The sequence below is a fragment of the Biomphalaria glabrata genome, chromosome 17 (assembly GCF_947242115.1).
Source record: "Biomphalaria glabrata chromosome 17, xgBioGlab47.1, whole genome shotgun sequence".
Taxonomy (NCBI): domain Eukaryota; kingdom Metazoa; phylum Mollusca; class Gastropoda; family Planorbidae; genus Biomphalaria; species Biomphalaria glabrata.
Genome location: NC_074727.1, coordinates 1,143,892 through 1,171,856, shown reverse-complemented (window position 1 = coordinate 1,171,856; position 27,965 = coordinate 1,143,892). Strand labels below are relative to the sequence as shown.

Sequence of the window (27,965 nt, the reverse complement as noted above, 5' to 3'; positions counted from 1 at the left end):
TATATATTTATTAGCCTATATAAGCCTATTGGGAGAGTGTGGTCTGTGATTAATAGCTTTTAAATGGGTAGTGTCAAGTGGAAACTAGATCTTATTGTTGAGGACCGTCTGCAGACACTCGCAATAATGATGCAGCCCGCGGGCCAAAAATCTTGCCCACCTTTTGAGGGCAACTTTTGCCGGTGAAAACCAATGACTTGCTAAAACTACCTTGAGTAACTGACCTTGACCTTCGTTGTCAGGCCCTGAAACAACTACTCTTTTTTTTTTCGCGGAATTTAATTTTCTATTTCATTTCGAAATGTATTTAGATCTAAAATGGTGTTAGATCTATACAAGAAAACGTACATGAGCTTTAAAATTTAATCTACATTTTTGTTTTATTATCCTCAAAAGCTAGAGGCTAATAGTTCATTAATTACAGTGTCTTAAATAGCATTACATTAATAACTTTGTTTCTGAATAGACTACATGTGTAAACTTTTTATAGTAACAGCCTAAACAAAACGAGAGCAACCAAAGCAAAATGCCACGTTCGGGGGACTCATTATTTCAATTAACGCCTAAAGAAGGAGAACCGAAACATTCAAAAGTTGCAATAATGAGCAGATCTAGTAATGGCGTAGTTCAAGCTCTATTAACTGGTAGGAGATGTTTATACTCTATATTTGATCTAGTATAATAATATCATAATTCATATGTATTATAATGTATAACTTTAAACAACTATAAGTCATAATAAGTTAATAAGTGACAACTGAAGAAAGTGTGTGTTGTGTGTAAGATAAAGATTCAGAATTCTTAGAGTGAAACTCTGAAACCACTTCACAGCACTTGACTGTCATTACTGTAATGTAATCCGATTCCGAATCTTCAATTTTATCTTGAGTTTATCTTGAAAGTCTTCTTATCTGTTTCTTATCATTTATCTTATACTACTTATAGTCTACTAAAGTCTATATTACAGACGTTACTTAATAAGTAAGAAAAGAATAGTGACTATAGACTAGATCTACTAGACTAGAGTCACTAGACTCTATAACTCTGCTGTATATTCTATATCATAATAATCCTATTTGAATATTTGCATTATAATATTATAATAATTATTACTAATAGTAATAGTGTATTATTATAATTATAGAAATATATAATCTAGATTACATAAGATCTTTAATAGACTAAACAAATAAATTCCACTTAATCATAATGTGACTTAATTCATGTTAAACCAGTAACAAAGACTAAAAAACGCAAAATAATAGTCTAGCTATTGTAATATCCCCCAGCGGGACACATTATAAAGTCCAGTTCATCCCTTTTCAGACATTTTAAGATATCAGAACTGATCTCATCAAGTTTTTAAAACATTTATAAATTCTGGAATCAGCTCAATGTGTTCTATGTTAAATGTGTTGTCAAACAATATACCAAAGTACCTTGCAATCCTTATGTCTCTGATAAGTATTTCAAGTGTTTTGCTAAACATTTATATTTATATACTTATTCTAATTTTGTTTGTGCATCTCTGCTCTTCAGATCTATAAATATAGAAGTGAAGCTAGGTGCTAAAACAAATGATGATACATACATATTAAACATAAATGAACAGCAGCCACCAGGGACCAAGTTTTTAAATGAGAGAAAGTAGTGTATTAATTGCCATGAAAATAAGGGACTGCACCGACCAAGGCTCGAACCAGTGACCCTGGAATCGACAACACCGCCTAGCGATAACGCACTAAGCGAACTTAACCTCTAGGCCATCGGAATGTCAAAAAAAACACATTCTTCTGGACCAGAGTCATTCCGCCGTATGCAAATTACCACCCCAGAGGTCAATGGTCACATGCCCAAGCTAGCTCCTCCACCTCGCCACATCCGTTCACCAACTTCAATAGTGCCAACACAGACAGCCGTTAGGCATGTATTAGACAAACAATGGCTCTATTTAATTGTGTATCTCTCACAATGACAAGTGGACAACATAAATACATTACATATAGAAGCTTCAGTGGGTATTAGCAATTAAACTGTGAATGTAAATATAGAAGTGAAGCTGGGTGCTGAAACAAATGATGATACATACATATTAAACATAAATGAACTGTCGATTCCAGGGTCACTGGTTCGAGTCTTGGTCGGCGCAGTCCCTTATTTTCGTCGCATTTAATACACTACTTTCTCTCATTTAAAAACCTGGTCCCTGGTGCTGCTGTTTATTTATGTTTAATATGTATGTATCTTCAGATCTATAGTCTTTCTTTCAACATGTAGGCCTATCATACTTGGACATTTCCCTCAGAAGCTTCCCTTTATTCAATACAGACTCATTGTCATTGTGGTCATGAAATAACAAATTCTGCTTTGCTAGAAACATTGTGATATCAGGCAACCTGTTCAAGCTGGTTCTTTTATTTTGTTTCTTCTTTACGTCAATGATAGCAATGAGTTCCCAGTCAATTTTTTTTATATCCTATATGCAACAGCCTATCTTTTCAATTTTTCAAAATTTTATGAATATTCTTCATATGCCTCATGATATTTTGGGAATAGATAATTTCTGAAGATGGTCTTCATTTGATAAACACTGACTACCGGTTGGCTTTCTGATGTAACAATGTTTTTTCATAGCTTTGATGAAACAGTAGATGGTACTTTGCTGAAATTACAGTTTAACATTTTGCTGGTGATATAAAGTATAATGTACTGTTTTTGGACATTGTGATAGTTTTAACCAAAATTATTTGAAGCAGAAAACAATATAAGCAACATAAAGCACCATATTAACTGTACATAATCAAATTCCGGTATCTAGCAACTGAAAATTATGTTCTTAAATTGTCTTCTATAGGATTTATTTTTAAGTGCATTTGTTTCCTACTTAAGTTTCACCCCCTTTTGGGTGTCACCCAGTGTGGCCAGCACCCCCCTAGCGACATCACTGCTTGAATCTAGAATCCAGTCTCTATCCAGAATCCAGGCAGTGTCATGATAATCTTCAGACAGATTCTAGATCTAATAATAGTAGATTATCTAGCCAGTATTAGTAGTAGTCTATTATTAGTAATAGAATCTAGAGCGGTGGTTCTCAACCTTTTTTAGTTCAGTGACCCTTTTTTACATTTGCCTATCATGCGGCTACCCCATACTATAAAAACATCTTTTTTTTTGGTAATGTTATCACATAGTAATCATAATGTCAATATTTGATTTGTGATTGTTTAATTAGGAAACATTGCTACAGAATTGTTGTGTCAGTTTGTGAAGAAAAGCCAACATCACTGCGAAGCTTGACTTTGTTTCTGTTTCCATATATTAGAAATTCTCAGGCAATCTTCGCAAGATCACAATGAATGTCTAAGTCAACTCCTATATTTAACAAGTTGGGAAATCATGTTTCGCAATGTGTTGTTTGAATTTCAATGAAAAATTTTGTACAATGTTAAGTTTTTTGTGTGTTGAGAACCCCTTATCCCAGAGATTTAGATCTATGGCTGTGGTATATATAATATAGAGTAGAATACTTTTTAATATAATTCTTCTAGTACGGTACATTGTCTATGTATAGAATCAACAAGGAAAACCAATGACTTAGTTAAGTTTAAGTCTCTAACTGACATGCATGACTAGATTAACACAGTCATCTTAAATTACTAGTAACTATAGTACTAGAGTAGTATAGTATAGAGAGCACTAGAGTAGTATAGTATAGAGATTAGACTTCTTGAAAATCTTTTTTTTTTACAATAGATCTAGATAGATCCATTTAAGTCTTCGGTTAATATGCATGACTAAATGCATGACGGGTAGGACGTAATCATCTTCTTTTTTGAAGTAACGTCTGTATTATATAAGATAAGATAAGATAGACATCTCCTGGTCATGTGGTATGCACACTGGTTGTAAATCGGTTGTCATGATGGTCCCAGGTTCATATGCTGCCCACTCCCATCCCCCATTGTCCTATGGGAAGTTTTGACTAGGATGTTGATTATCTTAAACTTTGAAGATATTCTTCTTTTTAAAATTTGATTACTAATAATTTTTTTCCAATGAGGGTGAATGTAATTTTATGAAAGTAAAAATAATAATATATAAAAATGAATTCTTTTTTAAAGTGGAAAAAAATAATATTAAGAATATTTTTTGTATAGATACCATGGTATTTTTTTTTTTATATAAAATATTTGTATTTGAGACTGGGTATGTGTTTGATTCAATTCATATATTTATTTTATGAATTATGATATTTGCTTTACTATAATTTGACCATGTTTTCCTGCTTTCTCACCATCAGATTTATATCAGATTACTATGGCTTATGCTTACTGGAAGAGTGGCAAGATGGATGACATCTCTGTGTTTGACCTCTACTTTAGAAGAAATCCATTCCAGGGAGAGTTCACGATATTTGCAGGATTAGAAGAATGTATCAAGTTGATGCAGAGCTTTCACTTTTCTGAAAGTGGTGAGTTTTTATAATTTGCGAGTACACTGGCTCACAGTCATTATGAATTCATATATTTCATATAAAGAACATTGTAACTTGTAACTCTTATAACATATTGTAACTTGTAACTCTTATAACATATTGTAACTTGTAACTCTTATAACATTTTGTAACTTGTAACTCTTATAACATTGTAACTTGTAACTCTTATAACATTGTAACTTGTAACTCTTATAACATTGTAACTTGTAACTCTTATAACATTGTAACTTGTAACTTATAACATATTGTAACTTGTAACTTATAACATATTGTAACTTGTAACTCTTATAACATATTGTAACTTGTAACTCTTATAACATTTTGTAACTTGTAACTCTTATAACATATTGTAACTTGTAACTCTTATAACATATTGTAACTTGTAACTCTTATAACATATTGTAACTTGTAACTTATAACATATTGTAACTTGTAACTCTTATAACATATTGTAACTTGTAACTCTTATAACATATTGTAACTTGTAACTCTTATAACATTGTAACTTGTAACTCTTATAACATATTGTAACTTGTAACTCTTATAACATTTTGTAACTTGTAACTCTTATAACATTGTAACTTGTAACTTATAACATATTGTAACTTGTAACTTATAACATATTGTAACTTGTAACTCTTATAACATATTGTAACTTATAACATATTGTAACTTGTAACTCTTATAACATATTGTAACTTGTAACTCTTATAACATATTGTGACTTGTAACTCTTATAACATATTGTAACTTGTAACTCTTATAACATTTTGTAACTTGTAACTCTTATAACATATTGTAACTTGTAACTCTTATAACATATTGTAACTTTTAACTCTTATAACATATTGTAACTTGTAACTCTTATAACATATTGTAACTTGTAACTCTTATAACATATTGTAACTTGTAACTCTTATAACATTTTGTAACTTGTAACTCTTATAACATTGTAACTTGTAACTCTTATAACATTGTAACTTGTAACTCTTATAACATTGTAACTTGTAACTCTTATAACATTGTAACTTGTAACTTATAACATATTGTAACTTGTAACTTATAACATATTGTAACTTGTAACTCTTATAACATATTGTAACTTGTAACTCTTATAACATTTTGTAACTTGTAACTCTTATAACATATTGTAACTTGTAACTCTTATAACATATTGTAACTTGTAACTCTTATAACATATTGTAACTTGTAACTTATAACATATTGTAACTTGTAACTCTTATAACATATTGTAACTTGTAACTCTTATAACATATTGTAACTTGTAACTCTTATAACATTGTAACTTGTAACTCTTATAACATATTGTAACTTGTAACTCTTATAACATTTTGTAACTTGTAACTCTTATAACATTGTAACTTGTAACTTATAACATATTGTAACTTGTAACTTATAACATATTGTAACTTGTAACTCTTATAACATATTGTAACTTATAACATATTGTAACTTGTAACTCTTATAACATATTGTAACTTGTAACTCTTATAACATATTGTGACTTGTAACTCTTATAACATATTGTAACTTGTAACTCTTATAACATTTTGTAACTTGTAACTCTTATAACATATTGTAACTTGTAACTCTTATAACATATTGTAACTTTTAACTCTTATAACATATTGTAACTTGTAACTCTTATAACATATTGTAACTTGTAACTCTTATAACATATTGTAACTTGTAACTCTTATAACATATTGTAACTTGTAACTCTTATAACATATTGTAACTTGTAACTCTTATAACATATTGTAACTTGTAACTCTTATAACATATTGTAACTTATAACATATTGTAACTTGTAACTCTTATAACATATTGTAACTTGTAACTCTTATAACATATTGTAACTTGTAACTCTTATAACATATTGTAACTTGTAACTCTTATAACTTATTGTAACTTGTAACTTATAACATATTGTAACTTGTAACTTATAACATATTGTAACTTGTAACTCTTATAACATATTGTAACTTGTAACTCTTATAACATATTGTAACTTGTAACTCTTATAACATTGTAACTTGTAACTCTTATAACATATTGTAACTTGTAACTCTTATAACATATTGTAACTTGTAACTCTTATAACATTTTGTAATTTGTAACTCTTATAACATTGTAACTTGTAACTTATAACATATTGTAACTTGTAACTTATAACATATTGTAACTTGTAACTTATAACATATTGTAACTTGTAACTCTTATAACATATTGTAACTTATAACATATTGTAACTTGTAACTCTTATAACATATTGTAACTTGTAACTCTTATAACATATTGTGACTTGTAACTCTTATAACATATTGTAACTTGTAACTCTTATAACATTTTGTAACTTGTAACTCTTATAACATATTGTAACTTGTAACTCTTATAACATATTGTAACTTGTAACTCTTATAACATATTGTAACTTTTAACTCTTATAACATATTGTAACTTGTAACTCTTATAACATATTGTAACTTGTAACTCTTATAACATATTGTAACTTGTAACTCTTATAACATATTGTAACTTGTAATTCTTATAACATATTGTAACTTATAACATATTGTAACTTGTAACTCTTATAACATATTGTAACTTGTAACTTATAACATTTTGTAACTTGTAACTTATAACATATTGTAACTTGTAACTCTTATAACATATTGTAACTTGTAACTCTTATAACATTTTGTAACTTGTAACTCTTATAACATATTGTAACTTATAACATATTGTAACTTGTAACTCTTATAACATATTGTAACTTGTAACTTATAACATATTGTAACTTATAACATATTGTAACTTATAACATATTGTAACTTGTAACTTATAACATATTGTAACTTGTAACTCTTATAACATATTGTAACTTATAACATAATGTAACTTGTAACTCTTATAACATATTGTAACTTGTAACTCTTATAACATATTGTAACTTGTAACTCTTATAACATTGTAACTTGTAACTTATAACATATTGTAACTTATAACATATTGTAACTTGTAACTCTTATAACATATTGTAACTTGTAACTTATAACATTTTGTAACTTGTAACTTATAACATATTGTAACTTGTAACTCTTATAACATATTGTAACTTGTAACTCTTAAAACATTTTGTAACTTGTAACTCTTATAACATATTGTAACTTATAACATATTGTAACTTGTAACTCTTATAACATATTGTAACTTGTAACTTATAACATATTGTAACTTATAACATATTGTAACTTATAACATATTGTAACTTGTAACTTATAACATATTGTAACTTGTAACTCTTATAACATATTGTAACTTATAACATAATGTAACTTGTAACTCTTATAACATATTGTAACTTGTAACTCTTATAACTTATTGTAACTTGTAACTTATAACATATTGTAACTTGTAACTTATAACATATTGTAACTTGTAACTCTTATAACATATTGTAACTTGTAACTCTTATAACATATTTTAACTTGTAACTCTTATAACATTGTAACTTGTAACTTATAACATATTGTAACTTATAACATATTGTAACTTGTAACTCTTATAACATATTGTAACTTGTAACTCTTATAACTTATTGTAACTTGTAACTTATAACATATTGTAACTTGTAACTCTTATAACATATTGTAACTTGTAACTCTTATAACATATTGTAACTTGTAACTCTTATAACATATTGTAACTTGTAACTCTTATAACATATTGTAACTTGTAACTCTTATAACATTGTAACTTATAACATATTGTAACTTATAACATATTGTAACTTGTAACTCTTATAACATTGTAACTTATAACATATTGTAACTTATAACATATTGTAACTTGTAACTCTTATAACATATTGTAACTTGTAACTCTTATAACATATTGTAACATGTAACTCTTATAACATTGTAACTTGTAACTTATAACATATTGTAACTTGTAACTCTTATAACATATTGTAACTTGTAACTCTTATAACATATTGTAACTTGTAACTCTTATAACTTATTGTAACTTGTAACTCTTATAACTTATTGTAACTTGTAACTTATAACATATTGTAACTTGTAACTCTTATAACATATTGTAACTTGTAACTCTTATAACATATTGTAACTTGTAACTCTTATAACATATTGTAACTTGTAACTCTTATAACATATTGTAACTTGTAACTCTTATAACATTGTAACTTATAACATATTGTAACTTATAACATATTGTAACTTGTAACTCTTATAACATTGTAACTTATAACATATTGTAACTTATAACATATTGTAACTTGTAACTCTTATAACATATTGTAACTTGTAACTCTTATAACATATTGTAACATGTAACTCTTATAACATTGTAACTTGTAACTTATAACATATTGTAACTTGTAACTCTTATAACATATTGTAACTTGTAACTCTTATAACATATTGTAACTTGTAACTCTTATAACTTATTGTAACTTGTAATTTATAACATATTGTAACTTAAAACTCTTATAACATATTGTAACTTGTAACTCTTATAACATTGTAACTTGTAACTTATAACATATTGTAACTTATAACATATTGTAACTTAAAACTCTTATAACATATTGTAACTTGTAACTTATAACATATTGTAACTTAAAACTCTTATAACATATTGTAACTTGTAACTTATAACATATTGTAACTTAAGACTCTTATAACATATTGTAACTTGTAACTCTTATAACATTGTAACTTGTAACTTATAACATATTGTAACTTATAACATATTGTAACTTGTAACTCTTATAACATATTGTAACTTGTAACTCTTATAACATATTGTAACATGTAACTCTTATAACATTGTAACTTGTAACTTATAACATATTGTAACTTGTAACTCTTATAACATATTGTAACTTGTAACTCTTATAACATATTGTAACTTGTTACTCTTATAACATATTGTAACATGTAACTCTTATAACATTGTAACTTGTAACTTATAACATATTGTAACTTGTAACTCTTATAACATATTGTAACTTGTAACTTATAACATATTGTATATATAGTTCGTCCATCGTGGTTCGATGATGACCACTTTGTCATCCAGGGGGCTGAGGGCTTTGCACTGGGGTTTTATGCCTCCTCATGTGGCTGGTGAGACCTATGTGAGCCCGGAATGTTCGGCCGCACACTGGGCAGGTTATTCCAGCTAGAGCTAGTGTCGTTTGTCTTGCTTTTCTTTTCTGGCGTTTTTCTTCTTCATATTGTAACTTCTAACTCTTATAACATATTGTAACTTGTAACTTATAACATATTGTAACTTGTAACTCTTATAACATTTCAAACAGTCTTTTAGATGGGGTCACAGAAGCCCTTTTTTTCCTCAAATGCGATCTTAAAAAAAGCAATTAAAAATTCACATTTAGCAATAAAATGCACCTCCCCCCTCCTTTTGTTTTTTAATTGATTTTGACTCTTTTATTTGTATATTTACTTTTGTAGATATTGAATACCTCAAGACTGTGCTACCTTCTAAAACTGATCCTAAGTTTTATGATTATCTGGCCTCTCTATCAGCCAATGACATCACATTGTCGGCTGTTCCAGAAGGGGAGGTCGTTTTTCCAAAGGTTCCTCTCATCACCATCACAGGTCCTTTGGCTGTAGTTCAGTTGTTGGAAACTCCTCTGTTGAATTTGGTCAACTATGCCAGGTAAAAATATAGCTTAGAGAAAATGTGATATACAAAGTCAAACATATCATTTAGACATATCCTCCCTCGGCAATGCTTGCAGCCTTTTTTTGTTTAATTGGTGTCCACTGTCCTGAGATCCTCCATGAAGATGCGGTGTCATGTTATAGTCAAGCATCTCTTTTCATCATCTCAGTGCTGACTTATGTATTGCCTAACTTGAAAGTCATCAACAAAATACAAGAGGAAGCTGGATGTGGCTCAGGAGCATAGGCTAAGATGGATTTTAACAGTCACAGAGATCGGATCATAAACAAAAATCCTTGATCAAATGGTCACTCAACCATAAAGTGAGATTGTAACTAAGGTGATGACCACATGAGGACATTTTCTCCAACAGAATGAATTGCATATTTAAAGGATAGCAAGCAGAAAACCAAGAGGAAAATGCAAATTATGGAGAAAAATGAATTAATGGTTTAATTAGTAAACAAAACAAACTGAATTCAAAGGAAGCACATCTGATACTTTTTTTAAATATCCTCATAACAAAATCTTAAAGCATTCTTGGACAACTTGAAAAACTTTTGATGATAGACACAAATGATTAGATAGACTAACTTTTTATATAAAATCATATAAAATCCTAAGATGAACCTTCAACATTTTATAAGGTATTTTGGTCATCGACACACACAAAAATCAAATAATAATTAGGCATGTCTATGTGATGTTAAAATGGTAACTAGCTTTTTTAGACATTATTTAGGGCAATTTAAAAAACAACTGGTAAAGATAATAGTATTTATTAATTTAATGAATGGATAATGACTGGTAGGCTATACGTCTTCCTGGTTTTCATTTATATGTTAGAGGGTTCTGACAAGTAGTGCTATATCTGCAGTGAACTGCTCAGTGTTTTCCAGATCTGGCAGCTCTCAATATAGTTTTTGTTCTATAAGGGAGTTTTTAAGCCAGTGTCTTATTCTGGTCTCTTGAGAGAGGAGACAACTTTAAAGAACATGGTCGACATTCTCTAGTGATGCTCCACAAGGACAATTCTCACTAGTCCCTATTTCTAACTTCAGGAGCATGTATTGTCTCATTCTGTTGTGTCTGGTTCTGATATGTAATATTATATGTAAAGGCAGCTTGTAATAGGGTATCATTTTTCTTGAAATTCAGGTGAAAGCTGATCCATTTTATCATCTACTCATTTTTTTTCCATTTCTTCTGGGTAGAGAGGGATTTTTTATTGCTTAGTCGTTCTCCCATCTTTGGCCAAAATGTCTTCTTTTTCAATGCTTCTATTTCAAGCTATAGGTGAAAACAATCTTCCAAGTTAGTTGTTAAGATATTAGCTATATATAAGGCATGTGTGGATGAGTGGCATATTTAACAAGGGGGCTCAAGTTAGAATCCCAGTTTAGACTAGGAATTTTTATTTGAGATGTGACTCGAGCTGAGTTGTGTTTCCTGAACTGCCTAAGGTAGCATTGACACCTCCCTTCCCCCTACCTGTCCACCAAAGGGACAGCATCAGAGCACATTCAGAGAAACTATTTGAGTCATTAATTTTGATATATCTTTAGTTTAGGTGGTGATTTGTAAAGGAAAACACAAAGCATGATGAATTTTGTTTTTAGCAAATAAAATTAACTTATACACTTGTTTAAATTGATATTCCTAGTTAGTAAAATATTTCTGCAAATTCCTGTACTGACTGAAGTTTTGTGTCAATATAGGATGTCTTGGAGTCCACAAACGTCTAGTTGGTTTCCTTAGTTCAAGTTTCTACAACTATTATACAGCATTTAAATGTTTTTTTTTTGTTTTTTTTTAAATCCATATTTTGTAATGTGTAGATTTCTATGCATAATTATGATATCTAGTAGTATGTGTAAGCCTATAGTTTTATTTTGATTATTTGTATAATTTTGTGCTTATTTTTAAGTGTTTAGTTTTATATTTTGAAATATTGTTGAGTTGTCTTTCTTTTTATTCTTTGATTTGGCCATAGTTTAGTTGCTACCAACGCTGCCAGATTTAGAATGGCAGCAGGTCCAGAAACAACATTACTTGAATTTGGTCTGAGGCGAGCACAGGGACCTGATGGTGGTCTATCAGCATCAAGATATTGTTATCTTGGAGGTTAGTTCACTTCTCTACATTACATTACAATATATGTATTTTAAGAAAGAAATAGTCAGAAACATAATACTCTACTTATAAACTGTATTACTGTCATTAATATATAAGTCAAAATATTTATTGTTCATGTTATATGAAGTAAATTTTAGAAATAACAGAAAAATAATAAAAAAAAATGTTTTCAAAAATGTTTTCCATGAAGGATTTGATGGTACAAGCAATGTCCTTGCTGGAAAGATGTTTGGTATTCCTGTCAAAGGGACTCATGCACATGCATATGTAACATCATATATCACCTTGGAAGATCTTAAAATAAAGGTTTGGATACTGTGAAAGCATTGGACAGTAGATCTAATGCTATTGTATATTTAATTGTTAGCACAATTAGTAATTGTTTGTAAAAATGTTTTTTTGTAAAATGTTTTGTAAACTGTTTTACATGTTTCGGATGTTCCTTCAGAGTTGAAGATAGTTTACTTCCTAGTCCAAACCTCCCGCAGGACGACGGGGGATGGGAGCGGGCAGGGTTTGAACCCTCGACCGCCGATAAATCCGAACGACAATCCAGCGCGCAAACCGCACGACCAGGCAGCCATCCATAATTGTGTATTTATTTAGTATTTATGCTTTAAAACTGTTTCTGTTTAGTCTGTGTGTGTCAGATAATGATAATGTTTTATTTACTCAAGTGTGTCATGTGACCATCTGCCTTTACTTTAGCCAACAAATGCTAGGTATTCAAGTTTGGTGGATTCTAGGGCATCCTATGGGTCCCTAAAGCTCAAGATCCTTGTCTTTCCTGAGATTCTATCTTGTTAACGCATGGTTCAGAAGCCAAATACTTTTATCACTATTAGTTTTACCTATTTTTAGTACTAGTTAAGGGATTGAGCAATGCATTTTTTATCTGTCTTAAGAGGAATGGGTGAATGGTTTCTCTCTCAATCTGTTGAAATTAGAGTAAGTTTATTCTAAACTAAGGAAAGGGTTATAAAATCAGGAAACTTAATTGGTATGAAGCAGTTCAGATGAGTAAAAAAATTTCGTTTCATTTTTTTTTTCAATGTAATTCAGTTGACTGAATATAATGAACGTAAAGCTATGTTGTTTGTTTTTTTTGTTTTCTCTTTTTGTTAAATTTAAATAGAAAAAAAAAATTCATGGTTCTAATTTTAATTTTGTTTTGTTTCTTAAAGACTTTAACATCTCTTGATGGAAGCAGTGAGTTTAATTTCATAGACCTTTGTTTAAAATATCAAAAAGAACTTGCAGGAGTTATAGGTATGTAAAAAATAAAAAAGCTGACCCAAAAAAAAAACAGAAAATAAATAGTAAAATATGTAAAATGCCTACCAATATAAAAATGTATTGATCAATCATATATAAGCCTATCAATATATATTTTTTTAAATTCATTCTATAAGTGTACAATTACCTCTAACTTCACATCTTCAATATCAAAGAACAAAATTGACTTCACTCTCAAACATGATTCCATTACAGTCTTTATTCCTTCCTAAATAATCTGTAGTTATTTTCTTTTAATAATAATTTCTTATGTATTTTCATCTAAAGGTTTTTTGCCAGACCAAGTTATGGCCGGGGAACTTGCAGCTTTTATTTCCTATGCACAAGCATTTCCTGAAGGATTTTTAGCCCTGATAGACACATATGATGTACTCAAGTATGATCTCTTCATTATTATAGCCAGTTCCTTGTTTGTTTTTTTTTCTTGACGTTGCTCTTTGCATTTGTCACACAAAAAAAAATCAGATTGAGGCGGCTTCTATTTTTTTAATATTGAAAAAATTTCTTTAGTTGATTTTTAAGTCCATGCAAGTTACTTGATTTGAATTTTTCATGATTGTTTACTATTTTCATTGGAAGATAAGAGATAAGATAAGATAATTTTTAATTGATCCAATCCAATGGAAATTCAGTTTGACTACAATTGACAACCTCGACGTAATGACTGTACAATAGATCTTATGTAGCAGTGGTTTAATGGGACCAAGTTGTCTTTAAGAATCGTGATTGTTTTGGAAAGACATCTTTCATGAAAAAGCTCTTCAAGAGATGGTATCTGTGTTCGAGTGATATATGATGCTTTTTTTAATTAGTCTATTTAGTCTAAGTCTTTGTGCCAGTGAAGGATTACCATACCAGCAGTTGATGGCAAAGTTAATTAGACTGCTGATGGTTGCTGTATAGAAAAGTTTAATTATTGTTTTGTTGATGTTAAATTTCCTTAGCTTTCTGAGATAGAAGAGTCTTTGGTGAATTTTGGTGTAAAGGTTTTGAGAGTGTACACTCCATTTCAGTTTGTTGTTGATGGTTGTACTTAGGTATTTTTATGTATTGTATATATTTTCATCAAATATCTCTAATTGCAGGAGTGGCCTTCCCAACTTCTGTACTGTGGCTATGGCCTTGAATGATCTTGGTTACCAGGCCCGAGGTATACGACTGGACAGTGGTGACCTTTCCTATTTATCCAATGAAGTAAAGGCTCGGTTTGTTAAAGTGGCTAACCAGTAAGTATGTACATATCGTTTTTTGGGTTGGGTTATTATTATTATTATTATTATTATAGCTTTTATATAGCGCTACTTTCATGCTTATAGCATGCTCAGAGCGCTTTTGGTCCAATCTCATTTGTGGACCGGTGGGGGGGAGGGGGTATCTAGGAGTTAGTTTTCCGTGCTGCCTTTAGGCACTCAGTAAACACAATTCTGCCCGAGTCGGGTGTCGAACCTCGAGCCCCCTTCTAGGTAGCCAAGCCAAGTTCAAGCGCACTTATCTCTCGACCACGCTTCCCACCGCTTGGGTTAAGAAATTTCTCTTACAATAGTTTGCCTCTAATAGTTTGCCTAAATTGGTCTGAAAGATTTTTTAGCTATTAATAGCAATGTTCTTCTGAATTCAAGTATGGACAGTATAGAGAGACTAATTATAGTTTGACAGCTATGCTGGGCAGAGACTAATTATAGTTTGACAGCTATGCTATCCTGTGTGGGGAACAACCTACTTAAAGCTGGTCGGCGCTACAGGGGCCCATTTTAAAGGTTTTATAGACCAGCTTAGGCATCAACTTGATTTAACTGACTTGTAGAAAAGCAGCAGTCAGCTTCTGAACAAGACAGCTGGACGTTTCTTACAAAGGCTATTTTTTGAGACCTAAATAAATCCATTACCAAAGACAGAAGTTGATGGCGAAAATAGAGCCTAAATCAACCACCAGCAGACACCTATCTGTGCTGGGTGTGGCAAAATATGTAGGTCACACAGTTGGGACTGCTAAGCCGTGTAAAATCCTGCATTAATCTTCAGACTCAAAGACAAGCTTATTATGTTTATATACCTTTTTTCTTTCTATTGAATTGAAAATGGAAGTGAATGGGCCTTGTCAACTGTCACTTAGGAAAGTAAACATATGAAAAAAAAATAGTTGAACTTACTTCTGTTTCCAATGGAAACATTATAGTACTTTTTTTTTGTTTTCTTTGCTTCTAGTTACAGTTTGCCATGGTTTGAGAAATTGACTATTGTGGCCAGCAACGATATCAATGAAGACACAATTCATTCATTAAACCAGCAGGTGAGACAACTCCAAATGAGTTCTTTCAAACTTTGAATATTTGTTATTTTAAATACTTAGGCATTAAGCTGTGCTTATCATATATTTATAAAACACTATTAAAACCAAAATTATTTTTTAAATGCTCTATACCACTTACACATATCAAAATACACACATTTATATGGAAAAGTTATACTTAGTGTGCTGTTTTTTTAGGGGGGGGGGCCTAATCCTTTGAATCACTAATACAAAAAAAAGCATTTCACTTTGCCAAAATTTTTCAAACAAAAAACAACTCAAGCCCTTGATCTTTTTTTTTATTAAACAGTATTTCTTACTAATTAGATAATAACTGAAATAAAACAAAATTTTGGCATTTTAAAAAATTTAGTAAAGATTTCTCTTATTATTTTATTATAAGGGATAGGGAAGGATAAGAATGTATGAAGAAAAACAAAACACAAAAAAAAAAAAAAACTCTTCCATGTCTTTAAAACAAGAAATTGTAGAATAGACATACTTGATTATTTTTTTAGGTATGAACAGCTTGCAAGGCAATTTAACAATTTAAAATTGGTGAATTTTTTTGTCAATATTGTTAACCAACTTAAGTTAACGTAGAAATCTTTTTAAAAATGTTCTCTATTTCATTACACAGGGTCACAGTATCAACTGTTATGGTATAGGCACCCATTTAGTCACTTGTCAAAAACAGCCTGCTCTTGGATGCGTTTTCAAGGTTTGGAATGTTATGCATTTTCATGTTTATTCTCTTACTCATTCTTTTTTTGTCTCTTTCTGTGTCATTCAGTCTGTTAGTGTGTCATTCAGTCTGTCATGTCAGTGTGTCATTCAGTGTGCCATTCTGTCAATCAGTGTGTCATGTCAGTGTGTCATTCTGTCATTCAGTGTGTCATGTCAGTGTGTCATTCAGTGTGCCATTCTGTCATTCAGTGTGTCATGTCAGTATGTCATTCAGTCTGTCATTCTGTCATTCAGTGTGCCATTCTGTCATTCAGTGTGCCATTCTGTCATTCAGTGTGCCATTCTGTCATTCGGTGTGTCATGTCAGTGTGTCATTCAATGTGCCATTCTGTCATTCAGTGTGTCATGTCAGAGTGTCATTCAGTTTGTCATTCAGTGTGCCATTCTGTCATTCAGTGTGCCATTCTGTCATTCAGTGTGTCATGTCAGTGTGTCATTCAATGTGCCATTCTGTCATTCAGTGTGTCATGTCAGTGTGCCATTCTGTCATTCAGTGTGAAATTCTATCATTCAGTGTGCCATTCTGTCATTAAGTGTGTCATTCAGTGTGCCATTCTGTCATTCAGTGTGTCATTCAGTGTGCCATTCTGTCATTCAGTGTGTCATGTCAGTGTGTTATTCAGTGTGTCATTCAGTGATCATTCTGTCATTCAGTGTGCCATTCTGTCATTCAGTGATCATTCTGTCATTCAGTGTGCCATTCTGTCATTCAGTGTGTCATTCAGTGTATCATTCAGTGTATCATTCTGTCATTCAGTGTGCCATTCTGTCATTCATTGTTTTATTCAGTGTGCCATTTTTGTTCTTGATCACTTTTTCATTCATTTATTTATGCTCATTTTATTTTCTCATTTATGTATATGTTTGTTTAAAATGTATCAAACACCTTCCTCGGCACATTCTATCATATCTTACAGCTACCATTGTTTAAGATATGATTAGCTATGATCATTTCATTTTATTTTTTAAAATGATTAATTTAGCACACAAAAAATCTATTCTTGACTATTGTTACTGTGACAGTTCTCTTAGGTTAGATTGAAGTTTGAGACATAGATTTAAAAAAAAAAATTTTGAAAAGAGATACTGGTTGGCCATTTGACAACCAGAAAATATATGATTTGAAATTGAAGACTGCTGATCGTTGATGTCACAAACCACCTTTATATATGGGTTGCCCTGGATGTTTGTGAAGGTATTAGTCTAGGGGGTTGGATCACTGGCAAGCTACTCCAAGCCCTAGTTCAGTCTTTTGACACAGGACATCTCAGCAGTGAAGCAATAACACACTCTCCAAATAAACACTTTAATTCAACTATTTAACATATTTACAACACAGACTATCTATATAAAACTTTCCTACTCTCCCAACACTCGACCAACTCTCTCTAACTTTAGTCTTAGACTCTGACCATATCCACACTCTCACTCTCTCAGAGCCCAGTCACCAACTAGGTCTAGCGTCATAATCTTACACGCCTCATCTACTATGATCTAGTACTACCCCTACACACATTCATGTGGATCTGTTGACCAGGATCTAAACATCTGTTGCTAGTCATGGTTAACATTTAACACTCGGGGTAGTGTAAAAATCTAAATTTAGCCCTACCATGAATATAAAAAAAAACATGGTTTGTAACTGCGGAAGGCATTTAAACAACTTTATTGGAACTTAAGAAAAGTAGAATTTATAAATTTATGTATAGCTTAATGAGTTTATGAATATTGTTATCAATAATTTATAACTTAATTAATTTATGGATCATTTCATTGATGTAACCATAATCATAATCTTGAATTCCTTAATTGACCTTTTTTTATCCCTGTATTTCCCAAGACATAACAGTATAATAATAATAATAATAATAATTTTATTTATAAAGCGCTGTTAACAAAAACAAAATGTAGGCTCAAGGCGCTGTAATAACATCACAAACACAGACACGACAACAGATATCAAAAACTAATCTAAAAAAGTTTTAAACAAGTAGGTCTTAATGTTCTTCTTAAAAGTGGTATAGCATGCTGTCTGTCTTAGATCAATGGGGAGTGAGTTCCAAACCTTTGGTCCACGCACTGAAAAAGCCAGCAGACCGTAGCTTTTGAGGGAGAAACGTGGCACCACTAGAAGTGTTGAGTCCATTGAGCGCAGGGCTCTTTGAGGGAAATATGGAATGATCAGTTCGCTAAGGTACAGGGGCATCTCATTGTTATATATACACTGATGACAAAGTGTGGCGACCTTATATATTCATGAATTTCTTAATGAACACAACTGTATTCTTGTAACCCTCCCCCCCCCCCCACACACACACCTTCCCAGAGTGTATGTTGTTTGTAAAATATTGGTTGATACCGTTTTAATAACAATTGAAATTGATTGTGTTTTCACAGTTAGTACAAATCAATAAAAAAGCTCGAATCAAGTTGAGTGAGGATGTGGATAAAGTTACTATTCCTGGCATGAAGAATGTCTACAGACTGTATGGTGCTGATGGTATGTCTTTTCATTCACAAAATGATAATAATTTAAGTTTTTAAAATCTTCTCAATATAATTTAAAAGTAGGCTTAAGTCAATTAAATTTGTGGGGAACTTTACCATTTAGTGCTTTCTAGATCTATAACTCTGCAATTCTTAAGTTAGGGCTTTAAAATTTTGCAAAGATAATAATTATTTTTTCTTTACAATGCAATTAGAAAAAGCAATAACAAACTTACATATCAAATAAACAAATGCAAGATGTAGAGAAAATTCTTTGTTAGATTGGTTTAATTTGCATCACACTTTTTTTAGAAAACGTAAAATCAAGAGGCAGTGGAAGCTGCCCATGATTGATATCTGTATAGAGAGTTTGCCCCTAAATGTGTGGAATGGTGTGAGATGACCTAAGTCTAAGTATGTAGGTAAGATAAGATAAGATAATTTTATTGATCCAATCAAATGGAAATTCAGTTTGACTACAATTGACAACCTCAGCGTAACTACTTTACAAAAACAATATGGATGAAAACTTCGAACAACATTCACTCACGAAACACTTACACATTCACAACCAGCGCTTTATGAGTTTGACTTCTATGAACTTTTCGATGACGACAGCTGATCTTGTAACACTCTGACCGATTGTGGGATAAAGGAGTTTTTAAATCTTTCTGTTGTAGTCCTAATGGAAAGGAGACGACCACTTTGTTCAGATTAAAGATTAAAAAAGGAATCTATTAATAAATATAACTTAAGATTTAACTTAGTAACTAGATATTTGTTCTATTTTAGCTAGAAAATTATATCAGGATGTTCACAGAGAGGTGAATAAGGGGTTCTTTATTGTTGTACTGATTTAATGTATATGTAAAAAGAATTGAATCTCTAAATAAAAATGTGTAATGGGAAATAACTGCATAAAGCTATTGTCCCGTGCCAGGTACAGCGCTAGTTGACCTACTGCAAGACTCATCAGAAGTGCCACCAAAACAAGGAGATCGAGTTCTGTGTCGGCACCCTATACAGGTACCTAGGATAGGACTGAATGTGTTTAATTTTTTTTTTGCACCCTATACAGGTAGCTAGGATAGGACTGAATGTGTTTAATTTTTTTTTTTTTGCACCCTATACAGGTAGCTAGGATAGGACTGAATGTGTTTTTTATATGCAAAATTAATTTTACTCATGAAAAAAGATGAATAGACCAGTTTATGAAATATCTTGATTTTGGGTTGGTTTTATTCTTTATGAAATATTTGTTTCCAACAGGAATCTAAGAGAGCCTATGTGATACCAGCTTCAGTGAGAGCTCTGCATGAAATTTGGTGGCATGATGGGAAGGTACTTACATGTGCCCTCTTACCTCATTTATTATTATTTAATATTAATGTAAGGGGGATGTGAGGCACAGACACTGCAAACATGAATTTTTAAACATACCAAGTGGCTTTAAAGTTGGAATTTTTTTAAAGTTAGAAATATTAAAAGCAACTTAAATAAAAAGTATTTAGAATTTCTAAGAGGAGGTTACAAGCATGGTAAACTTAACAAAATTTAAAAAGTATTTAAAAAAAAAAACTCATCTTGTATATCCATGCTACTAGTTCTTCAGAGCTTGCTAAGTTTTACATTTTGATTAAATTAATTTCAAAGTTGATGTATAAATGTATGGGTGGTTTGGGAGGCAGGAGAAGCCCTCAGACTTAAAATTTTAAAAAAGTATATCTCTTAAGTTAAATACAATTCAGATACAGAATACTATAATATTGGTGATGATCAAATAGACCAATTTGTACCTTAACTAGCAACAACTAGCTCTAACTCTCTAAGTCCTAACTCAGACTACCACTTCAAGGAAAAACTTCACATTGCTCCTTAAATAATCCTGTCCCCAAAAATCTTTAGACCCTTCCTTCCAAACCCACACCATTTTTAACCTTCACATTTCTTTTCCTGCCTTTGTGTGACCTCACCCAACTCAAACACATTGACCTTGTGCTCATGATCATCTGATCATGTGACATCACATTCTTGTGACTAGCCTTGACCTTGTCACATTGAAGATAACACGGTTAACCTGGAGACGAAGATTCTCTTACTTAATACATTTCTTAACCAAGCGGCTACTTACGTGAGACATGGAAGAAATCTGTAAAGGTTAAAGAAGGCTAAATGTGGCTGAGATGGATGTTAGGAGTCACATGCAAAGATTATGTGACCAAAAAATACACACTCAAATTAATTAATTTTTTTTTTCCTTAGGTTATGAAGCCTTTGCCAACACTAACAGAGTTACGAGAAAAAACTAAGCAATCTCTCCGAACTATAAGACAAGATCATAAAAGGGCATTGAATCCTACGCCTTATAAGGTTAGCAATATAATAGCCTTACTTCTTCTTCTTCTTCTAGCCAGCTTTATTGCTGCTGAGCTGTGAGCTCTTTTGCAGACTGTGCCAAGGAAAAATAATGTGCTGTTTTCTTCAGTTGTTCAGCACTGCCGTACAGGGTGTTGGTTATGTTGGGCTGTAGTGGAAGTAGGGTCTGCCTAAGGTGGATTAGGGAGAGGCATTCAAAAAGGATATGGTTTACGGTTTCAAAGGGGTGGGCGCAGTGTCTGCAAAGGGGGAGTTGTGTGGAGTTTATTTTGTTCAAGTGGTAATTTAATAGTGGTGTGTGTCCTGTTCTTAGTAGGAAGATTGTAGATTGTTCTTTGCGGGGGAGGAAGTTAATACTGTCCAGTTTGTTAGGCTTAGTCATTTCTTTGTACATGGCTCTGCCTGTGTTTCCTGATGCCCATTGGTTGAGCCACTCCTCTTTGTGATTGTTGACTAACATTGACCTTAGGGTGAGGTAGTTAACAGGTCTATCTGGTTGTTCCATAGATGAACCTGCCTTTGATAGCTTATCTGCCTTTTCATTTCCCATGATGCCAATGTGTCCAGGGATCCACTGTAGTATAATAGCCTTACATACATTTTAAAAAGTTCTAATGTTAGTTTTCTCTGTTTTAAGAAATTTTTTTCTTTCTTTCTTGCAGGTGTCTGTCAGTTCATCTCTCTACACATTTATCCATGAGCTTTGGTTGGAGAGTGCCCCAATAGGAGAATTATTTTAGAACCCAGTGGTAATACAATCCATGTTTGTATTTTATATTTATTTCATCACTGCTGACATACAAATAGTATTGATGTCATATCTAGATGAGATATAAGAAAGCTTTGAAAATTAAATGAAAAAACCTAATTAATCTTTTTAAAATTTTCTTATGTACCAAATAGTTCTTTCTTCAGAGTAGCTTTAAGCAAATTAAGCAAATTTCTAAAATTAATTTCATATAATTGAATTTTTTTAAAATTTATTTTGTTATTGTTTTTTTGTTTTTTTTTGTAATGTTTTAACTCTTAGTAAAAAAATACTTTTTAGTTGTATAACTTTCTTTGATATTGAGAATTGTTTTCAACTGATTGTGTTACATTTTAGAAGCCATTTTGTTTTTTACAATTTGCTAGCTGTAGGCTAGTTTACTTGTGATATGTTGTATTTAAAGCCATAAAACCCTGTCCATTTGTACAAAACTGCATCAAATAGTTACGCACATCAAAACTTTTGCTTCTTGCTTTTCTGTTTTTTATATTTGTCATTGTTTATATAGCTTGTTGTTTAAAACAAAAACATTTCTGTTATGTTTTAATCTTGCAATTTTATTAGTGCACTCTCCAAACCCAAGCCCCTAAACATGGTCAAATACTTTGTTTTTTATCCAGACATTATTTCAAGTTTTCCATATGTGATGATGATCTACATATCCATTTGGTGATGAGAAAATAAAATTTTGTTTGGTCACACGACAAAGCAAATCTATAAGTTATACAATATTTGACAAATTTTTAGCATTGGCATATGAGAAAACTTTTTAAAAATTGTGTTTTGTTTAAATTATTATATTATGTCTTCTATTGTGTTATGAAGGTAATTATGGTTCTACAATTGTTTTTCTTCTTTTTGGAAAAGTAGAGGTTATTAGTTGAGGGGCACCTTGCATTCAGACCTTACCACTTAACTTCTCATTTGTTTTTTCTGGTAAACTATTATCTTAGGTCATTTTTGTAGTTAATATTTGTTATTAGGTTGTAATAAATTTCGGTAAGAGATCTTGTGATTTGATGAAATGCATTCAAGTAGAGATCTGTTATTATTGTTGATATTTTTTTTTTCTAGCATTCTTTAAAATTAGTTGAGGTTTCCCTTAAAACTCTTGCTGTCCCTGTGTAGATAGTTAACATAGACTTCATAGCAAACCATACACTTCTAGCTGAGATCAAGCACTTTTTTTGGAGTAGAGACTTGGGTGCATTCCAACAATCGAAAGTAAAAATCTTACCAGTCCCACCAGGCGACTGAGATTGTTTAGCCACATTTTTCTTAAGACTAGAACCCAAAGTTTTGTGACCTGTTTGATACTTCATTTTTTTTAGAGGGCTTTACTAGCAAGCCTCTGGACAATTGTAACTACTCTTTCATTTTATTGAATCATACTAAGTAGTAGAACTTCTTTAACTAGTTTCCACACAAATCAATACATAGTCAAGCGATTTTTCTGTTGTCTTGCTATTCAATGGAGACAAAACTTCCCTGTATTCTACTTGTGAGTCTGTTAGGCCTGACCATTCATCCCAATGGTTTTATACTAGATAGTCTGTAGCAGCCAGAATGCTTAAAAACATTTTGAACATTTCTAACATAGTATATTTATCAATGGTGTTGAAAGTACTTTGCAGAAAGTACTTTATTTTTTAAATTCAATATATTTTTCTAAGCTACCACCACATATCTGTCAGTGTTTCACATATTTTTTTATTCATAATGATGCATTTAATTTTGTTAAATTTTTAAACATTTATTTCAAGTTTAGTTGTATTTCATATAAGCTTATTATCATGGACCTTGAGGAGTCTGAGCATTATTTTTCTTTTTTTGACGTTTTTATTTTTTATTTTGGCTTAAACAGAAACCATGTTTTCATCACTTCTTTGTTCAGGTTTCCTTGATCTAGAGGGCAAGGGGGCTGGAGTTCAAATCTCAAGGATGTTGTTTGCTGAATGCCTAAAGGCAACACATAAACCTTCTCCCAGATATATCCCCCCCTCCCCTCACTGGTCCATACCACACTGAGCATGTTAAAAGCAGGAAATAAGTGCTATATAGAAGCAGCTACAAAAATAAAAAGAGAATTTTAACGGTGTGATTGTTTTCTTGTGACAAATTGAGTCTGACCGTTAAGGAAATTTTATGAATTATCTGTCTTTAAGTTGTCACAAACATATTTTGCTACACTCAAATATTATATTGGTCTTGATTACTCGGTTCAACTATAATTTTATCATAGCTTCTAGTAATAGTATTGTATCATGCTAACACTGTAAACTTTGCCATATCTCTAGTGAAATCCATACAAATTAATCATTTTTTATCTCTTTATAAATAAAACTTTAAAAAAAAAAGGGAAAGTTGTTAATCAGGCAGGGTCCCATCTCTCAATATGTGGGAAATTCAGTGGAAGGAAAAATATAGCTTTTTTTTTTTTTTTACAAAATTTTATTACTTCATTATTTTTTTCTTTTAATCTGAATTATTATTTTATTATTCTAACAAGTAAAAATAATATTAATTCATATTCTGATGAATTCTAAATGCTTGTGTTCAAAACCATATCATTTTTTGAATAAATTTCACAAAATATTTAATATATTTCGGATTGGTCTAGCTTTATATTATACCAAAAAAAAAAGGAGTTTTAAAATAATTTTTCTTGTTCATAATATCACAATCAAGTTTAATATACCTTTAATTTTTTTTTTTCCAACCTTTTGTAAATTTTATATAGTCATATAGAGTTTCAATCTTTTTTCATATTTTGTTTCTTTATGATGGCATTCATATACTTACCACTACATGTGTTTATTGTGAAAACAATCTCCTTTATTTTATGTGAAAATCTAGTCTTTTCAACAACTATTCTGCACCTACTAAATCAAAATATACATTTCTTTAAGTAATCTCTTGACTTCAGATCTGCATGAAAAAAAAAATTAAAAATTTTATGTTGTGGAGGTTTTTTTTCTCTTCCAAAACTATCATCATGTGTGAGGCATGTAAATAAAAATATTATGTGTATATTTTGAATGAAACACAAAGTAGATCTTGTTTTTTAATGTAAATTTGTGTTCAATTACAATTTATAGTTTTCTTCCAAATACAGCCTGGATTTATTTCAATGTTCATTTATTGCCAAGTTCAAATGTTTCAATTCAAAAAATATTTAAAAAAAAAACTATGACCGAGTCAGACAGATTTCTATTGATATATAGGGCAGTGAATGTTAATATTATTCTTTTTCTGTTCCGATTGGAGCATGAAGGCATGTTGGTTGAGTGGTAAAACACTTGGCTTCTGAACCAAGGGGTCCAGGGTTTGAATCCTGTTGAAGACTGGTATTTTTTATTTCATGATCTGCAAGTCCACTTAGACATTAGTTGCATAAAAGCAAAGGTGGTTGGTTGTTGTGTTGGACACATGACACCCTCTTTAACCATACCATGGACCACAGAATCAGATGACCTTTACATCATCTGCCCAAGGTCTGAAAAGGGAACTTTACAATAGAAGAATGTTATTCGTTATTGTAATATCTTTATGAGATGCTCATCATAATTTAGACCCTAAATCTTTTCTGTTTTGACCATTTTTAGACACAAACTGTCCCATGAAGTGTTTCACATTGTTCAAGTCTGACTAATGACTTTGTAATTTTGTTATGCATTGGTGTTATCAGTTTGTAATTTTTATTTTTTTTACTTGTTCTAAAAAAAACATGAATTTATAAAGAGCCAAAACCAATAATATGGAACCTATTCATAAACCTTTAAACATTTTTAAGGTTTTAATTTGGAATACTATACACATTTTATTATACAAGCTGGCATAATAAATCAATTTTGACTTTTTTTTTTAATCAGCTGATATCTGGCAAACATTACTTACAGTTGCAATATGATTCAAATAATTTAAACTGATGGATATGATATTGCTCAGGAGACAGCTTCTGTCAAAAAGAAAGTATTTCCTGTGCTTTATTTTGAAAAAAGCTTTGTTATTTGCATAGAGTTTTCTGTTTCCTGACATTGTTTTTGTTTTTGCACTGACCCATGTATGAGACGCCATGCCTGCTATTTATTCCTGTATTGTTGATAATGCCTTTGGTTTGAAATGACTGAATACATTCATTCTACTTGTTCCAATATTTGGGACAAGCAAGGGTAGGTCACCCATGTCCTTTATTTATTGTTATTATTAGACAAACTTTTATTTAGAACCAATTGTCTGAACATTCTAGTTTGACCTTAAGAGTAGATGATGTTGACATCAGTAAGAGATGTGTTTATATTTAGAACCAACAAATGTCCAAACATTCTAGTTTTACTTACCTTAAGTGTAGATGATGTTTACACCAGCATGTGATGTGCTGATAATAAATAAATTTGTTTTAACCTTTATTTATCTACATTGTATACATTACAAAGTAATAGATCTATTGACAAATAACCTAACACTATTGATTGTATTTCATCTAGCTAGTACAGTGTAATAAGGAAGTAAAAAAAAGTAATAGGACTCCAATAAAAAAATCAACTGACATTTCCCTTGGCCCCTTTCACTGCCACAAACGCACAAACTTTTTTCCTATGTACATCAATCTCAAATTTTATACATTTCAGGGTAAGGCATACCTATATTAAAAAAAAAATCTAAATCTAGACATTTTTATCATTACTAAAAAAAAAAAATTAATCAATATACTAAAAATGTTGCCCTTTCATCTTTTTAGAATTTGATCATTTCCCTATGACATGTCATAATATTTCTTTTAATGAATACCCAGAAATCACACAAAAGTAGAGTTGAATTATGGGAAATTTCCCGTAGAGTCTACTTCAGGTGTAAAATATAAGGGATAAGTGAATTTGTGTTGTATTTCGAACTGAAAAAAAATTCTTTTGGGTACCGCAAAGAGAGAACTTGGACTCACTGACTATTTAATGACTATTGTCTTTTTTACTATCATAATTGTACCATAAAATAATGGGTTCATTAAAACATATTTATATAAATTTCTAGATCTATGTCAATGGGTGTGACATACAATTTTGATTTAATCTCAAACAATAAAATATTGCAACACGAATTCACCGACCTATATGTCTATTATTGTTGCTCCCCTTATATACACTTAATGATCATATCATATGGAGAGGCTTAAGGCTGTGTAAACTTCACAATTCAAATACATTTAAACTTGCTGACTTCAGAAAATCTGTGAATATCTGGACCTTAATTCTTGACACAAGTTCTTATCTAACACTTATACAAATTATACAGACTTGAGATACAATTATATTTGACTTTGGTAATCAGAGATTGCTTGTTTATGTCTAGTAAATAAATAGCTATTTAATTTATATTTGGTTGGTTACTGGTTTTTCTTGATTTTTTTGTTTATACATGGAAACATACACATAAGTATAACGGACACAACATAAAGAGTTCATTCAGCGACTACACGCAGGCATCATTACACACAACACAACCAACACAATGAACTTGAGAACTGAGGGCTCCAAAGTAACGCAACACTTTAATGTCCAATGAGGTAGTTCCGAATCTCTGACCTACTTTATAAAAAGTCACGTGACTGTGGTCTTATACATGGCAATATC

The 27,965-nt window shown here is 31.1% G+C and overlaps 1 protein-coding gene across 1 annotated transcript; it reads left to right on the top strand.

Moving 5' to 3' along the window:
• Positions 1-237: 237 nt before the first annotated feature.
• Positions 238-27,709, top strand: LOC106058186 (nicotinate phosphoribosyltransferase-like). Its single transcript, XM_056015933.1, has 15 exons — positions 238-644; positions 4,301-4,471; positions 10,018-10,228; positions 12,228-12,358; positions 12,561-12,676; positions 13,555-13,639; positions 13,934-14,042; positions 14,752-14,892; positions 15,872-15,956; positions 16,597-16,677; positions 19,101-19,203; positions 20,131-20,216; positions 20,460-20,531; positions 21,453-21,560; positions 22,229-27,709. Exons 1-15 carry the CDS (start codon positions 527-529, stop codon positions 22,304-22,306), a joined length of 1,695 nt encoding a protein of 564 aa, XP_055871908.1. The 5' UTR covers positions 238-526; the 3' UTR covers positions 22,307-27,709.
• The last annotated feature ends 256 nt before the right edge of the window (positions 27,710-27,965 follow it).

What these genes read in the sequence shown, in the direction of transcription:
- LOC106058186 (XM_056015933.1), top strand. Translation starts at nt 527, where the DNA reads ATGCCACGTTCGGGGGACTCATTATTTCAATTAACGCCTAAAGAAGGA. An exon ending in TGGAAGATCTTAAAATAAAG is followed by an intron (nt 12,677 to 13,554) that starts GTTTGGATACTG and finishes TGTTTCTTAAAG; the next exon opens with ACTTTAACATCTCTTGATGG. An exon ending in TTTGGTGGCATGATGGGAAG is followed by an intron (nt 20,532 to 21,452) that starts GTACTTACATGT and finishes TTTTTTCCTTAG; the next exon opens with GTTATGAAGCCTTTGCCAAC.